The following is a 17149-nucleotide window of genomic DNA, read 5'->3' as shown; positions in this document are numbered from 1 at the left end:
TTGTTGAAATATTATACTTTCAACAATAAAAATTAATTTTAAAAAAAAGGAAAAAATAATTTTACTAAGCATTTACCAAGCATATTTAACCATGAAACTTTTTACTCATAGAATGCCTATTAAAAAGCAGAAGAGCTAAAACCGGTTTGGTTCAGTGGATAGAGCGCCGGCCTGTGGACTGAATGGTCTTGGGTTCAATTCCGGTCAAAGGCATGTACCTTGGTTGCGGGCACATCCCCAAGGATATGCAGGAGGCAGCTGATCGATGTCTCTCTTTCATCAATGTTTCTAACTCTCTATCTCCTCTCCCTTCCTCTCTGTAAAAAATCAATAAAATGTATTAAAAAAAAAAAAAAAGCAGAAGAATAATGTGGAATATTGGGTAATATCTATCTAATACTATTTCTAAATATAACTCAGAGCAATATTGGGGTGTGCATGCTTTCTAATATTACTTTCATTTTCTTTTAAACAACACTAAAGGAAATTAATTCAAATAACCAAATTAAGTTTATATGCACTTAAAAGTACCTAGATAAAAACACACACGCACAACACCATTTAGAGTCAGAAGTCCTGGGTTGAATTAACTTCCCTTACTGACTCATACTCTATCAATCTACCCTCAACTCTTAAATGGGTATTGCATATTTATTTTAAGGATCAAGTGAAATAACAGACATAAAAAGAGAGATGTTCCATAAGATAAATTTCTCCTAATTGCTCCATTTTCCACTATGCCTTTTCATATTCACTCAAGATTTGATTTCTATTTTTTAATTCTAATCTAAAAAACTCTCATCCTAGAAAGGATACATATACACCAAGAAAAAACTATCTTCACTGAGTATTATATTGGGTTAAGAGAAAAAAAATGGCACCAAAGCATCACTTAGTATGATTACTTATATTTAAATACCTTGTGAAGCTCCACTCTCTTCATCATCCATTGTAAGATCAATGACACCACTTGAATCACTTCCTGTGGCTTTTCCACTCTGAAAAACAACACACTTTTATTTTGCAAAAGAAACTTTGGCAAAAAAGGAAAAATGAAATAATACCGAGGAGAAACGAGGGTAATGGGTAACATGGTTCAATGACTGCATGACTTCCTCTTGTGTACAGGACTTGATGCACCTGAGGGGCAACAGGCTATACCATGTAGCCTCGTGTGCAGTAAGCAAGCTCTACCATCTAGTTTGTGTGAGTATTCTCTATGATCCCCTAATGACGAGTTTCCCAGAAGGAATCTTAGTTAAGTGGAGCATGACTGTAAATGCTAACCATAATAACTTTGATATATTACACTGCAGATTAAGATCAATTTTTCATCTGCAAAACTCAAATTTTGTGAAGTTAAAACTATTTCTTCAGGTTACAAAAATGCAGGCCCAATCCCAAGACAATGATATAAATTCTAAGTCCTACAATTAAAAACCTCCTATGACGATGATTTTATAGGAAGTGACTTGTTAACAAACACGACAAATCTGTAAAAATTCTTATTAAAAGTATTTAACAAAGCCTCAAAGAATGTAACAGAATCTAGTCACCACAATATACCTCTAAGGGACACATTTCAAAATTTACTAAATTTTATATTTATCAAAAATTCCCCACAGTGAGCCAGTAGCCAGCCCCGCCCGTCTACTTCAACACTAAAAGCAGCTCTTGATGCTGTTGAAGGCGGAGGCCCGAGGCCCCCACCGGCCTGGCCTTCATCCCCGGGAGCCTCTCCGCTTCTGGGGAGCCTCTCCGCTTCTTCTACCGCTACCGCCGCAAGCCCAAGGTGGCTGCCTCACCCCACCCCCACTCCACCTCATCCCATCTCACCCCACCCCCACTTCACCCCACCCTACCCCCAACCCCACTTCACCTCGCCCCACTGCACCCCCCCACCCCATCCCACCCCCACCTCACTTCTCCCTACTTCACCCCACCCCACCCCACCTCACCTCACCCCACCGCCACCCCATCTCACCTCACCCTCACCCCACCCCCACCCCACCTCACCCCACCCCCACCCCACCTCACCTCACCTCACCCTACCCCACACCCCGTACAACCTCCAGCTCGCTCTGCCTCTACCTCCAATCCCGCCTCTGTCTCCAATCCTGGAGCTCTGTGAGCTGGAGATCAGAATTAAGAGGCAGGAGATTAGGATTAAGGAGCCGGAGCTGCTTACCATCACTGTGGACAGCTTCGACTCCCAGCCCTTTGTGTGGCTGTGTGTGGCTGTGCGTGACTGTGTGTCTCTGTGCGTAGCCACCGCGGGGCTGCCCCAGTCCACCCTTGCCAGCCTCCTATCCCCTCCCCCACAATATGGCCTCGGGCTCAGACTACAGCACCCCTACAAGTACCGGATCCCAAATCCGTCCTCCCGGACTCCCCAGTCCTGTATTTCAACCGACTCTGTTCCCCACCACAAATCTGGAAGTCACTGACCTTTTGTCCCCAAACACAAGTTCTCTTCATCCTCAGAGTTTTCTGGACTCAGAGCCCCCAAACCTGGAACGCCAACCACCACACCGCCTTTGTGAGCTTTAAGCCTCCTGCACAATAATACTAGCTCCCCTGGAGCTCCACCCACCACAGGTCACTCCCTGTAAACACCGAGGTTTAGTGTTTATATTACACTTGGCGACCTGATGGGAGGTGGAGGAAGTAGGTGAGGGTCAGTTAAAAGTGTCTGCAGGGAGCAGATGAGAATAGTGCAATATCCAGGGGGCCCTCAAGATAACAACAACAAAACCAACAACAAAAATTGCTAGACAAATAGGCAAAGACCACAATACAACCAAAGACAAAAGGTAGTTAATAGAAAATGGTTCCAAGTAAAGCCAGATTTTGAATTTAGCAAAGACTGCAAAGTAGCTGTTAAAAAAATATTCAAAGGCCCTAGCCAGTTTGGCTCAGTGGATAGAGCATCTGCTTGCGGACTAAAGGGTTCCCGGTTCAATTCCCATCAACCAAACCTACTAGGTTACAGGCTCCTCCCTGGCCTGGGCCCTCCTTGGGTGCATGTAGGAGGCAACCAATTGATATGTTTCTTTCACATGGATGTTGTCTTTCCCTCTCTCTTCCACTCTCTCTAAAAATCAATGAAAAAGTATTCTCGGGTGAGAAAGAGAGAGCAAGAAGAGAATTATATATTAATGAGTGTGGAATTAAGAAGTAGAAACTGAGAAACAAAAATAAAAGGGAAACAAAAGAATTAAGATAAAATGTTTTTAAAAACCCCAAAAAGATTAACACAAAATAAAGAAGGGGGAAAAAAGAAACCATAGAAATAAAATTTAGATTAAACAAATTTTTAAAATTATAAAGCAGACCAGCTGAAACCGGTTTGGCTCAGTGGATAGAGTCGGCCTGAGGACTGAAAGTCCCAGGTTCAATTCTGGTCAAGGGCATGTACCAGATGTTGAGGGCACATCCCCAGTAGGGGGTGTGCAAGAGGCAGCTGATGGATGATTCTCTCTCATCGATGTTTCTAACTCTCTATCCCTCTCTCTTCCTCTCTGTAAAAAATCAATAAAATATATTTAAAAGAAAAACAAAAACACAGCAGACCTAACTACAACCATATCAATAATTATACCACGTGTACACTAAAATTTCCTATAAAAAAAACTGGGATTGTCACATGAGATAAGATATAAAGAAATGTTGTTTCTTTCTCCTAGGCATAGACTTTAAATATAAAGACATAAATACACTGGGGGAAAAAATATATAAAAAAGCTGCTGTGACCATGTAAATATTAGCCAAGATACAAAGAGGGAAACTTCATAATAATAAAATGGCCTATTTGTCTATTTCTTCAATAAATTTGGTAGCCTTCATGTCATGTTTTGATGCTCTATTGTAAGATGCATATTTTCCTATAATGTATACTCTTTAATAGGACAAGAAGGTCTATAATAAAATCTAATCTGCTATTTTTATTGGTCATAACCTGACTTATTATCTATTATTACATATTACAGGCAGTTCCCTGGCTATGTTTTCTTCTTGAGAAATAAAATTGGTAATTATTTCAATAATTAATAGCAATTATAAGATTACTATAGGCCCAGTGCACGAAATTCATGCACAGAGGGTGTGTGTCCCTCAGCCCAGCCTGCACCCTCTCCAATCTGGGACCCCTCGAGGGATGTCCAACTGCCCCTCTCACAATCCAGGACTGCTGGCTCCCAACTGTTTGCCTGCCTGCCTTCCTGATTGCCCCTAACCGTTTCTGCCTGCCAGCCTGATCACCCCCTAACCACTCCCATGCCAGCCTGACTGATGCCTAATTGCTCCCCTGCCAGCCTGTTTGCCCCTAACTTCCCTCCTCTGCCAGCTGGTCACCCCAACTGCCCTCACCTGCTGGCCAGCTTGTGGTGGCCATCTTGTGTCCACATGGGGGCAGGATCTTTGACCACAGGGGGGCAGCTATCTTGATCTTGTGTGTTGGAGTAATGGTCAATCTACATATTACTCTTTTATTAGATAGGATAGAAACATATTACTCTTTTATTAGATAGGATAGAAGCCTGGTGCACGAGTGGGGGCCAGCTGGTTTACCCTGAAGGGTGTCCGGGATCAGGGTGGGGGTTCCCTTGGGACATGGGGCAGCCTGAACAAGGGGCCTGTGGAGGTTTGTAGGCCAGCCACGCACCCTGGCTACCCAAGAGGAGGCCCTAGCATCTGGAATTTATTTACCTTCTACAATTGAAAGTTAGTAGCCTGGAGTGGACCCAAGAAGTGGCCGGCAGCCATTTCTGTTTGGATTTGTTTACCTTTTTTTGAAACTTTGTAGCCTTGAGTGGAGGCTTAGGCTGGTAAGGGCAGGTGGAAAGCTTGGCTTCTTCCAGACCAGCAGAGGAGGGAAGTTGGGGGCAACCAGGCCTGCAGGGAAGGACAGCTGGGGGAGACCGGGCCTGCAGGGGAGGGCAGTTAGGGGCAATCGGGCTGGCAGGGGTGCAGTTAGGCATCAATCAGACTGGCAGGGGAGTGATTAAGGATGATAGGCAGAAGCAGTTAGGGGCAATCAGGCAGGCAAGCAGATGAGCAGTTGGGAGCCAGCAATCCTGGTTTGTGAGAGGGATCCCAGATTGGAGAGGGTGCAGGCTGGGCTGAGGACCCCCCTTCTCCTGGCACCCTGTGCACAAAATTCTCTAGTATTAAATATATTAATGATCTATTGTGTGAAATGAGATATGTGAATAAAATATATGTTATAATAATACATTTTACATGAAATATGTTGACAAATAATTATTAGGAGGACATTAGAGAAATTTCATTCAGTGACTACAAAAAAGATAATATTTTACATATTTAAAGAGTTCCTAACTAGGTCTGATTAAACAACCACCATTTCATACTGGCCATTCAGATTTCTTTGAAACTCTACTAACTTTAGAGATTTCTTACAGAAAAAAATGTTAGTCATAAGTAATCAGAAAGGGATATTCTAAAGAATCACAGGCTATTTCACACTATTTTTTATTTGTCACTTAGGCAAATAGCTGGACTGTCAATTATATAAGCCAAGCAGTTAGTCAATATACAATAATAAACTAACATTATTTCTAGAAGAATTACTAAGCAAAGAAAGTCAGTTCTTGTACAATATTATAGAGAAGCTGTTTGGTAATATTTGAAGAGTTGTAAAGAACACAGAATAATTTTCATTGTATTAAAGAATATTGGTAGAAATCCATTCTTTCATGGATTATTAGAATTTTAATTTGAAACAGAAGGAAAATCTTACCTGTGATGTGCTATCAGCTGCTTTCTTAACAGAAGTATCGATTGTTTTGTTTGTCTGGCTTTCTGAGGAGTCAAAATTTAAAAAGTCAGCCATTTTTAAAAGCACCTAAAAATGTGAAAAGTTGGGTTGTGCTTTATATACATAAACATGCATACGTACATGTACACACACACACACACACACACACCTACACACGTGAGTGCGCACAGACACTTATAATTTAAATAACTATAAGAGATTTGTTACCCAGCATGAACCTCTCTCTAGGCTAAGTGTTAATTATTCAAAGGAACAAACTGATGGTGGCCAGATGGGATGAGGGTTGGGTGAAAAAGCTAAAGGGATTAAGAAATACTAATTGGTAGTTACAAACTAGTCATAGGGATATAATATATATTGTGGGAATATAGTCAATAATATTGTAATAACTACAATATGTATAGTACCAGGTGGCTAGTAGACTTATCAAAGAAATCACTTCATAAATTATATGAATGTCTAACCACTATTCTATAACTGAAATTAAGATAAAATAATATTGAATGTCAACTATAATTGAAAAAAAAGAATGCATACAAAATGTAGTTAAAAGAAGTGTTTAAAAGGTTTTAAATGCAGATACAATCAAGCTCTCCTTTTGCAATACTTCAAAGTACACATGTATACATACATAATCATAATATGTCAAAGGGAAAAATATAAAACAAAAAACAATCAAGTATTGTGTAGTAAACTATAAAGGGCAGAACCTATTTTTAAACTGTTCAAATTTGGAAGATGTGAGTGATGAGCATACAAATGGGTAGGGAAAATATCTGATGTTTATTTTCCTCTTTTAAGCATATATTAGGTGAATTATATACTTTAAAATAAATTCATTCTATTCATATAATCCTGAAATGTATTATAAAATAATGCTTGCTACAAAGCCTAAATAAAAAATTCATCCATATTAGAAAAATTCCTAAAAGTTAAATTATGAATGCTAGCCTCTCACTCAAAACAATCTCTCTCTCAAATCCCATTTTAACAACGTAATTTCTTATGTAACTAAAAGCTTACTAAAAATAACCTGCAGGATATTCTATTGTATTTACTGTTTTTCCAATAATGCTAGCCACTTCTACAGACAAACATAAAAGATCAATTATCTACAGATCATTAGTAAGCTTTCTTTTCTATTATTAAATCTAGACACTGACTTACCAATTCTTGGGGCAGTAGTGCTGCTCTGTTCTGCAGGAGATGAAGTACTAAAAGCAGAAATTGGAATTTTCATCTGTATAGGACCACGATTATTTGATGCACTGTAGAGTCCTGATGGGCCTACTGTGGGTAAAGAAGTCCTTGTGGCTTGTACAATAGAGTGTGCTGTTGGAACAGCCTGTACAGCAAGTGTTGTTCCTAATGGTGCAGCACTAGCAGGAGAGTTCCTTTGAATACTAGAACTGGGCACAGAAGTAACGTTGTTTGGTTTAGTGGGATTTGGCAAGGATGGCAAGGATACTGGATTTTTGGTGAGACTGCTCACTGTAGGTGGGCTCTGTACAGAAATGAATTCAACGTTGCCAGATGGTTGATTAGTTACTAAAGTCCCAGGATGGCTCTGTAGGAGTTGAGGTTGGGAGGATACTGCAACAGGTACATGCAAAATCACTGGTAATGATTGTAAAGATATTGTAGGCTGGGGATTTCCACTAGGCACCTGCGTAGTAGCAACTACTGTAGCTGTGCTGGGTGCAGGAAGAATTGGTGTCAGAGAACCCGAAGTCACTGGAGTCTGCAATTTAGGTTGACTACTGACAACTGTTGGAGGAGTGATGAGATTGGTTGAAGACACTATAGAAAGAAAAAAGAAATCTCAGTTTAAATGGCTATCTCCATTTATCAGGTAGGATAACACAATGAAAACTTAATGGATTACAGTAAATACAGTAAAGTCCTTCATAATGAAATTTTTTCCAGATTTAAATTCTTGAACTTCTTAGAATTAAATTTGTAGAAGCATTTTGCACCTATGATCAGTATATTATGAAAACATCACATGATTTATGATTAATATGGAGGACTGCTATCTTCTTATCAAAACAGTGTCTGAAAATTATTGTAATAACTATAGCATACCTGAAAAATAACTGAAAAATTGGTAATATTATCTAGATATTTTTGAAACTACATTTAAAACATTACAAATACTGCCGAGACCGGTTTGGCTCAAAGGATAGAGCATCGGCTTTAAAAAACAAACAAACAAACAAACAAACAAATAAATAAACGGTGACTTTAAAAACAAACAAACAAACAAATAAATGGCTGATATGCAAATCAATTGAATGGCAAAATGACCCGTTGCTCTGATGCACACTGACCACCAAGGGGCAGACACTCAATGCAGCAGCTGCCCCCTGGTGGTCAGTGTGCTCCCACAGGTGGAGCGCCACTCAGCTAGAAACCGGGCTCATGGCTGGCGAGCACATTGGCAGTGGCGGGAGCCTCTCCTGCTTCTGTGGCAGCACTAAGGATGTTCAATTGATGGCTTAGAGCAGAGCAGGCCTAAGCCATCAGTCTGACATCCCCCAAGGGCTCCCAGGCTATGAGAGCGTGCAGCCGGGCTGAGAGACCCCCTCCCAAGTTCATGAATTTCATGCACTGGGATATATATATATAAAGCCAGCCACCCAATTTGGGCTGGGTCAGCTGGACTATACCCATGCATGAATTCGTGCATTGTGCCTCTAATCTACACTAATAAAAGAGAAACATGCAAATTAACCATCATTCTGCTACAGCTAAAAGCCACACACACCAGCCAATTAGGAGTGGGTATTCAAATTAACCCAACCAAGATGGTGGCTGGCCACGGAGCTGGAGCAAACAGGAGGCTTGGGTTGCCCCGGCCTGGCCAGCTCTGGCCTCCGCTCAAGGATATAAAGTTTCAATTATAAAAGATAAATTAACCCTAGATACTTGCTTCCAGCCAGCCTTGGCCTCCACTCAAGGAGGCATTGAGGGGGGGGAAAACAAAAAAAAAAAAAAAAGGAGGGGCTGGGACCTTGGGTCACTGGAGGGTGATCACGCCAAGATGAGATGGCAGGGCCCATTGAGAGAGTAAGCAGACCAGCAGGTGGCCCAGTTGGGGATGAGCAGACTGTCAGTGGGGGTCAGTTGGAGGTGATCAGCACAGCGGGGGAAGGGGACAGTTTGTAGTGAGCAGGCCAGCAGAGGGGTAGTTGGGGGTGAGCAGGCCAGTAGGGAAGGAAAGTGAGGGTGAGCAGGCCAGTAGGGAAGGAAAGTGAGGGTGAGCAGGCCAGCAAAGGGTGATGGCAGTTGGGGATGAACAGGCTGGCAGGGGGAGCATTTGGGGGTTAGCAGGCTTGCAGGCAGAGTGGTTAGGGGCAATCAGGCAGGCAGGCAGGCGAGTGAGCGGGTGGAGCCAGCAGTCCCGGGTTGTGAGAGGCCCAATCCCTGTAAACTGGCAGTAGGACATCCTTCTAAGGGTCCTATATCGGAGGGGGTACAGGCTGGGCTGAGGAACACTTTCTCCCCTCCCCCGTGCACGAATCTCATGCACTGAGCCACTAGTGTTTAAATAAAATTATATACTTAAGCATTCAAATTTAGATCAGTATGCTCAGTTTCTTATCAAATTTCATCCTTAAAAGAAAAGAAACCAAAGCATTCAATTACACTAAGAAAATGTATTTCATTGTTAAAGAATATTGTTACCTGTATTCACAGGGGTTTGAATGGATGGTGGTGTACTCTCGCTTACATTTCTTTTGGACTCGAGCAACTGTCTCACTGTACCTGCATTTCTATGGAATATATATATATACACACAAAAATAGTCAGTCATAAATATAACATTGTAGGGAACATCAATTTATGTATAGAAAAAGTAGTGGCCCATAGGGAAAAAAAGAGTGGTTAGACAGGCATTGCAGCATTAAACTTCAAGTGAATGCACTGAGGAAAAACTAACACATAGAATTCAGAACGCTAGGGGCAGGAGGGGAGGTGTCCTATGACATTAGGAAAGAGTCTTCCCTTATATTCTAATGTCCTCAATACTTTTACCTGAAAACCAAATGTAGGTCCTAAAATCTGCAGACACTAGTTTTTATCACCCCTGACCAAAGCATTTCTCGGTTACTTGAGAGAATACTATTTAGTACAAGTGATAAAAGAAATCTGAAATGACCAAAGAAAGCTTTATAATAAACTTTCCACAAATGACCAATTATAACAAAGCAAAAAGGAAGAAAATACACTTAATTCAGTATACTACTTATTACATCTATACAAATATATAATATTAGATTCCAAGATGTTTCTGCAAAATAAAATCAGAAACTTTTTCTTATTATTTTATTAGTTTAAAAAAAATCTTTATTGCTGAAAATATTACCAAAAAAGGAAGTATTACATATGTCCTCTTCCCACCCTCCTCCCCTCACTGACCCCTTTTAGCCGTCCCACCCCTCATCCCAGGCCTTCACCACCCTATTGTCTGTGTTCATGGGTTACATGCATACAAGCTCTTTGATCTCTTCCCACCTACCCACAAATTCCCACTGAGATTCGATAGTCTGTACCATGCTTCTATGTCTCTGAGTTTATTTTGTTCATTAGATCCTATATATGATTTATTTGGAAACTTGAAAGACTTGCTACTTAAAAATCATGCACACTGCCGGGACCGGTTTGGCTCAATGGATAGAGTGTCGGCTTGGGGACTGAAAGGTCCCGGGTTCGATTCCGGTCAAGGGCATGTACCCTGGTTGCGGGCATATCCCCAATAGGGGGTGTGCAAGAGGCAGCTGATCGATGACTCTCTCTCATCGATGTTTCTAACTCTCTCTCTCCCTTCCTCTCTGTACAAAATCAATAAAATATATTAAAAAAAAAAAATCATGCACACTATTGCTGCAAATGAAAATTGGTGCAGCCACTATGGAAAACAGTACAAAGCTTCCTCAAAAAATTAAAAATAGAGCTGCCATATAATACAGCAATTACACATCTGGATATTTGTTCGAAGTAAACAAAAACGCTAATTAGAAAAGATAAATGCACCACCATTTTCAATGCAGCATTATTTAAAATAACCAAGATATGGAAACAACTTAAATGTTCACTTATGGATGAATGGATAAACAAACTTTTATACATACACACATTGGAGTATTATTTAGCCATAAAAAATTTTTTCCCATTTGACCCCCAACATGGATGGATCTTGATGACATTCTGATAAGTAAAATTAAACAGAGAAAGAAATCTAAAAAAAATAAAATTTATTTTAAGAAATCTAAAAAAATATATGTAATTTTAAAATTCATACAGAGAACAGATTGATAGTTGCCAAAAGTGGGGGCTGGTGGGTGGGAAAAATGAGTGAATTTTATTTTTAAAAGGTAGAAAAAGAGGGCCTGGCCAGTGTTCTCAGTGGTTAGAGTAGGCTCATGCATCAAAGGGTTCTAGGTTCGATTCCTAGTCAACAGTACATATCTGGGTTGCAGGTTCAGTCCCCACATGCAGGAGGCAACCTGTCAATGTGTCTCTCTCACATCGATGTTCTCCCCCCAAATACAGTAACCCTTCTTCCCTCCCCGCCTCCCTCTTTTTCTCCCTTCTACTATAGCTAAAAGCAATGGAAAAATATCCCCCAGTGAGGGAGAAATAAAAACTTGACAAATAGGACAAATATGTGAGACCTTAATCAATTAAGTAATTTTAAAAAATAAAAAAATAAAAAATAAATAAAAGATATTGTTTAAAAAAAAACTTGACAAATAGCCTGTTTATTATACTCACCTATAGGGCACATTATTATTGCTGGTGACTTCAACTACAGGCTTTCCTGGTGATACAGGTACGGGTGGATTTGGTGGATTCTGAGGGAGAAAAATACCAAGGTAAAATAAAACAAATCTTTAAAAACAAGACCTTAAATACTTTATCAATATATTATCTGTTACTTCTATAATTCCGTGAAAAATATTATTAGTTCAGACAAGAATGTGAATCTTGGAATTACCACTTGTTAGCTGTATCTTAAGCACAGTACTTAATGGAAACTGTTTATTATATGAAAGACAAATGTAATAATTGTGATACCTCAGTTTTTTGAGATGAGCCAATAAAATGAAGACTATGAAAATGGTTTACATGCTTTAAGGGCTCAATAAACAAAACAATAAAAATATTAATAATAAACCAGATATTCTCATTCAATAAATATCTAGTGAATGTGTATATATACTTTACTAGGCATAGCAGGCAGAGCAAATAAAAATGGTTCCAAAAAATTTATACAAATTTTCTAATATAAGAAATAAAATAGCTCATTTTACACATTATGACAAAGAAACCAAGTTGAGAAAGTGGAATTTAAAATCATGAAATTACATAATTGAAGAAAACTATAATAAAAAAAATCTTTGGGTATGCCTAAGTGAGTTTGGGGAAATTAGTCTATATAGAACAAAGGAAAAAACCCAACTGTCAGTTACTCAAGGAAAAAAGAGAAAAAAACAGAATTTTAAAAGTTAAGTAAAAACAATATAAAGATGAAGAACAGCGGAAACCAGTTTGGCTCAGTGGTAGAGTGTCAGTCTGCGGACTAAGGGGTCCCAGGTTCGATTCCAGGCAGGGGCATGTACCTTGGTTGCGGGCACATCCCCAGTAGGGGGTGTGCAGGAGGCGGCTGATCGATGTCTCTCTCACATCGATGTTTCTAGCTCTCTATCCCTAACCCTTCCTCTCTGTAAAAAATCAATAAAATATATTAAAAAAAAAAAAAGATGAAGAACAAATTATTTGCTGCTGGGATAAGAGAGTGAGTGGGGGTGGAGGGACAAGGTAAGGTTGAAATTATAAAATTGTTTTTAAGTCAAGTGAGATAGGAAAATGAATCAAGAGAGAAAAATCCTGTAGAAATAGTGATTATTAATGAAATAATTATTATTGGCAATTATCATATGCCAGACAATGGATCTATCAAGACAAAAAGAAATGTGAATTGCTCAAATGGGTATAAAAGTCAAGAGGAAGAGAAAGAAATTCAACTGAAAAACTATAAAGCAACATGCAAATGCTATATTAAAAATATGTACTGCATGCTCCACTTGGTTGAATGTCATCATTGTGCGCCAAAAGGTAGCCAGTTCGATACCCAATAGGGAGGGCACATGCCCAAGTTTCAAGCTCGATCCCTGTTGGAATGGATGCGTGCAGGAGGCAACCAATCGATGTTTTTCACATCCATGTTTCTCTCTCTCTCTCCCTTTCTTTTTCTGTAAAAATCGATAAAAACATATTTTTAAAATGTTTAAATAATGTACTACAGAGTAACTAAGGAAACAACAAAAAGAAAAACTAGACTACAGAATATTTTTATCTTATGCTACCATGTTTGGACTTAACTTACATCGTGTAAGAAAGGAAAGGCAGAACAGGACTATTGAAGGCAGTGGAATACTAAAATGATAACAGATTAGACTAGGACAAAACAAAACAAAAGTAACTTTTTAAAAACATATATTGAATTCAGAGAGGGAGGGAGAGGGAGAAAGAGATAAAAACATCAATGATGCAAGAGAGTCATTGATAGGCTGCCTTTCTGCACACCCACTACTGGGGATCGAGCACACAACCAGGGCATGTGCCCTTGACCAGAATCAAACCCAAGCCCCTTCAGTCTGCAGGCCAATGTTTTATCCCCTGAGCCAAACAAATTAGGGCACAAAAAACATAATTTTAAAAATGCATAGAAAATATGGCTTCAACAATGCCGTAAGATAAAAGTAATTGATAAGAATTGAAAATTGAAAATTAGGAAAGGGTTAAAAATTATAGAGCTGTAGCCGAAACCGGTTTGGCTCAATGGACAGAGCGTTGGCTTAGGGACTGAAAGGTCCCGGGTTCGATTCCGGTCAAGGGCATGTACCTTGGTTGCGGGCATATCCCCAGTAGGGGGTGTGCAAGAGGCAGCTGATCGATGACTCTCTCTCATCGATGTTTCTAACTCTCTATCTCTCTCCCTTCCTCTCTGTACAAATCAATAAAATATATTAAAAAAAAAAAATCATAGAGCTGTAGAAACAACATACAGTAGATATAGTGAATGAAAGCAAATTTCAGAACTATAATAAAGGAAATGTTTCCTCCTAATTCAGCATTCCCTAAGATTGTCAGTTAGAGCTAAATATTAATTGTGCAAGAATAGAAATTCTTACTTCTTGTCTTTTCTTAAGATCTTCTTTGGCTGCTCCGAAGCGTTTGGTTAACCTGGCTATCTTGGCCTACAAAAAGCAAACATGGGAACAGAAATCAAGTGGCATTATGGCATTAAAATGGAGCATATATAACGAGAAACTCATAGGTAACAGGATCCTCAAACAATAGCTAACAACAAAAATAAATAAAGTAACCTGATTGTAAAATATATATTTAAAAAACACAAAATTGTAATGAAAACTAAAATAGATTTAAATTTGATACCCGCAGGTAAACACTCTTAATTTTATACGGTTAGCTTTTTTCCTCCTAGAACCGTGGATGTTTGCTCACAAACCAGTACATTTTTTAATATCTATGATTGTTTTTTGTTATTTTTAAACATAGTTGTAATCACATTTAATTTTCTCACAGAGAATTATGCAGTAGTAAAAATAAGCATATCTATAAGTAATAAAGATCCCTTGCTAATACTACTTATGGGTGTAATATATTGAATCAATATATACCATTGATATACACACACACACACACACACACACACACACACGAGGCCCAGTGCACAAAATTTGTGCACAGGGGGTGGGGGAAGTAACCCTCAGCCCATCTTGCACCCTCTCCAATCTCGGACCCCTTGAGGGATGTCCAACTGCCCCTCTAACAATCTGGACTGCTGATTCCCAACTGCTTGCCTGCCTTCCTGATTGTCCCTAACCGCTTCTGCCTGCCAGCCTGATCAACTGCTAACCACTCAACTGCTAGCCTGATTGACGCCTAACTGCTCCCCTGCCAGCCCAATTGCCCCTAACTGCACTTCCTTGCAAGCCTGGTCCCCCCCCAACTGCCCTCCCCTGCAGGCCTGGTCCCCCCTCCAACTGCCTTCCCCTGCAGGCTGGTCCCCTCCTCCCCCCAACTGCCCTCCCCTGCAGGCCTGGTCCCCTCCAACTGCCTTCCCCTGCAGGCCTGGTCCCTCCCTCCCCCCAACTGCCCTCCCCTGCAGGTCTGGTCCTCCCAACTGCCCTCTCTTGCAGACCTGGTCCTTCCCACTGCCCTCTGCTGGCCTGATCACTCACAACTGCCCTCCCCTGCCGGCCATCTTGTGTCCACCTGAGGGTGGCCATCTTGTGTGTTGAGTGATAGTCAATTTACATATTACCTCGTTATTATATAGACTATCATATATATTAAATCACATATATTCCACTTTCCTGATTGATGTTTCGCGAATGTACTGCCAGAGTCAAATAACACTGCAATTAATGTTTGTTCTTTCACATGATTTCCGTAGGCAACATTCACAGAAACAGAATTCCTAAGTCAGAGTATATTTTTAAGGCTCTTTTTTTTTATTTTTTATAATACATTTTTATTGATTTTTAACAGAGAGAAAGGGAGAGAGATAGAGAGACAGAAACGTTGATAAGAGAGAAACATCGACCAGCTGCCTCTTGCACACCCCCCACTGGGGATGTGCCCGCAACCAAGGTACATACCCTTGACCGGAATCGAACCTGGGACCTTTCAGTCCGCAGATCGATGCTCTACCACTGAGCCAAACCAGCTTCGACTATTTTTAAGGCTCTTGTCTAAATGTTTTTCAGAAAAGCTTTGCTCATTTCTAATTTCAATAGCAGTTATATGAGTGCTCATGTAATATTACTCTGAAACATTTAATTTCATTATTCTGTTATTCTTTAATAATCTGAGGAAAATGTTACCTTGTTAGTATTAATATTTGTCAGAGAAATTATTTTAATCATTTGTACTGCTTACATAAACTGACTAAACACATATTTTGCCCAAATACATATTCACAGAAAATTTTAAATTAGAACAGAAAGAAAAAAACTAAAAAAAATTATCACATCACCACATGTAAACACTTTATATTTCCCTTAGGTCTTTTACTAAGGCATAGATGTGATATTCAATTTATTTTTTATTTTTTATCTTCACCTGAGGATATGTTTATTGATTTGAGAGAGAAGATGAAGAAGGGGATAGAGGGGAAGAAGGGGAGATGGACGGAGGGGGAAAGATGAGGAGGGGGAGAGGAAGAGAGGGGAAGGGAGAGAGAGAAATATTGATAAGTTGCCTCCTGTATGTGCCCAGACCAGGGGTCAAACCAGGAATCAATCCTTTTGGTGTAAGAAAAAACTCCAACCAACTGACCCATCTAGCCAGGGAAGTCAATTCTTTTTACTACTATTGCTATTGCAATTTTATATCAAATATATTTTCAAAAATTATAAACTAAGCTTCTGAATGTATTCATGAGGCCTGACTAAGGAAGAGTTCCTCCAGAGAATTTCTTATATCTAATATAAACACATCACTTTAAAAAATGGTATTATCTATTTTTAAAGTTCCTTTCAGGAAGTAGTCACTTCTAAAGGAGACCCCAAACTTTCCAACTTATTTAAGTCCACTCGCAAAGCCTAAAAATCACCTGTGATTCCCAAACTGAAGATTTTTCTCAGGAGTTAAGTTATTTATGATTAACACCCAAGGACAGAACAGCATGATTTTATATTCTTAATATGAATTTACCTTTCTGTGACTAAAATATTTCATGCAACTTTTTCAAGAAAAGTATGTTAAAAGGTGTTTTTATACCCCAACTTATACAAGAATCTTTCATTGTGAATTTAGTCAGACTAGCTAGTGGAGTATTCTATAAATTGCTTTGTTTGTAACAATACTATTTTTACTAAGAAATGAAAACTAATTAAAAAATTATTTTTTTAATTTTGTTTTTGTTTGTTATGTATGACGGAATGTCTAGAAGGATAAATACCAAAGTAAAAGTGGTCACCTCTACAGACTAGGATCGGCAGACCTTAAGGGAGAATATATGGAGAAGGACTTCATTTTCATATCATATATATCTGTAGTATTCAAACACTTTAAAAAAAAAATTTTTTTATCACTTAAAAAAGTAAACGATTAGCAGAGAATGAAAACCAAGTTTTGAAAATGGACTTATCTTTTGTCATTTATTATTTTTTAAAAATCAAAGTTGTTTTTAAAATGAACAATTTTTTCTAAATTATAATTCTAAATATCTGCCATCATATGTCTAATACTGGATTTCTATTTTGGCAAGTACTCTGTGAGATTTTTTTTTAAAGGCTACGAACAGCCCAG

At 39.2% G+C, this 17149-nt stretch overlaps 1 protein-coding gene across 2 annotated transcripts in view; it reads right to left on the bottom strand.

The window, feature by feature from the left end:
• LOC118729037 (activating transcription factor 7 interacting protein) overlaps positions 1–17149 on the bottom strand; it is a 94367-nt gene that overhangs the window by 16398 nt on the left and 60820 nt on the right. For both annotated transcript variants that reach the window (XM_036456268.2, XM_036456269.2), the window contains exons 6-11: positions 14002–14067; positions 11579–11658; positions 9488–9576; positions 6968–7600; positions 5762–5823; positions 920–998 (exon numbers count right to left, since the gene is read on the bottom strand). In XM_036456268.2, the coding sequence (XP_036312161.1) occupies positions 920–998; positions 5762–5823; positions 6968–7600; positions 9488–9576; positions 11579–11658; positions 14002–14067 (1009 nt within the window). The remainder of the gene's footprint in view (positions 1–919; positions 999–5761; positions 5824–6967; positions 7601–9487; positions 9577–11578; positions 11659–14001; positions 14068–17149) is intronic.

The sequence above is a fragment of the Pipistrellus kuhlii genome, unplaced genomic scaffold (assembly GCF_014108245.1).
Source record: "Pipistrellus kuhlii isolate mPipKuh1 unplaced genomic scaffold, mPipKuh1.p scaffold_m20_p_3, whole genome shotgun sequence".
In the NCBI taxonomy this organism is placed as follows: Eukaryota; Metazoa; Chordata; class Mammalia; order Chiroptera; family Vespertilionidae; genus Pipistrellus; species Pipistrellus kuhlii.
This window is presented reverse-complemented; position numbering and strand designations above follow the sequence as displayed.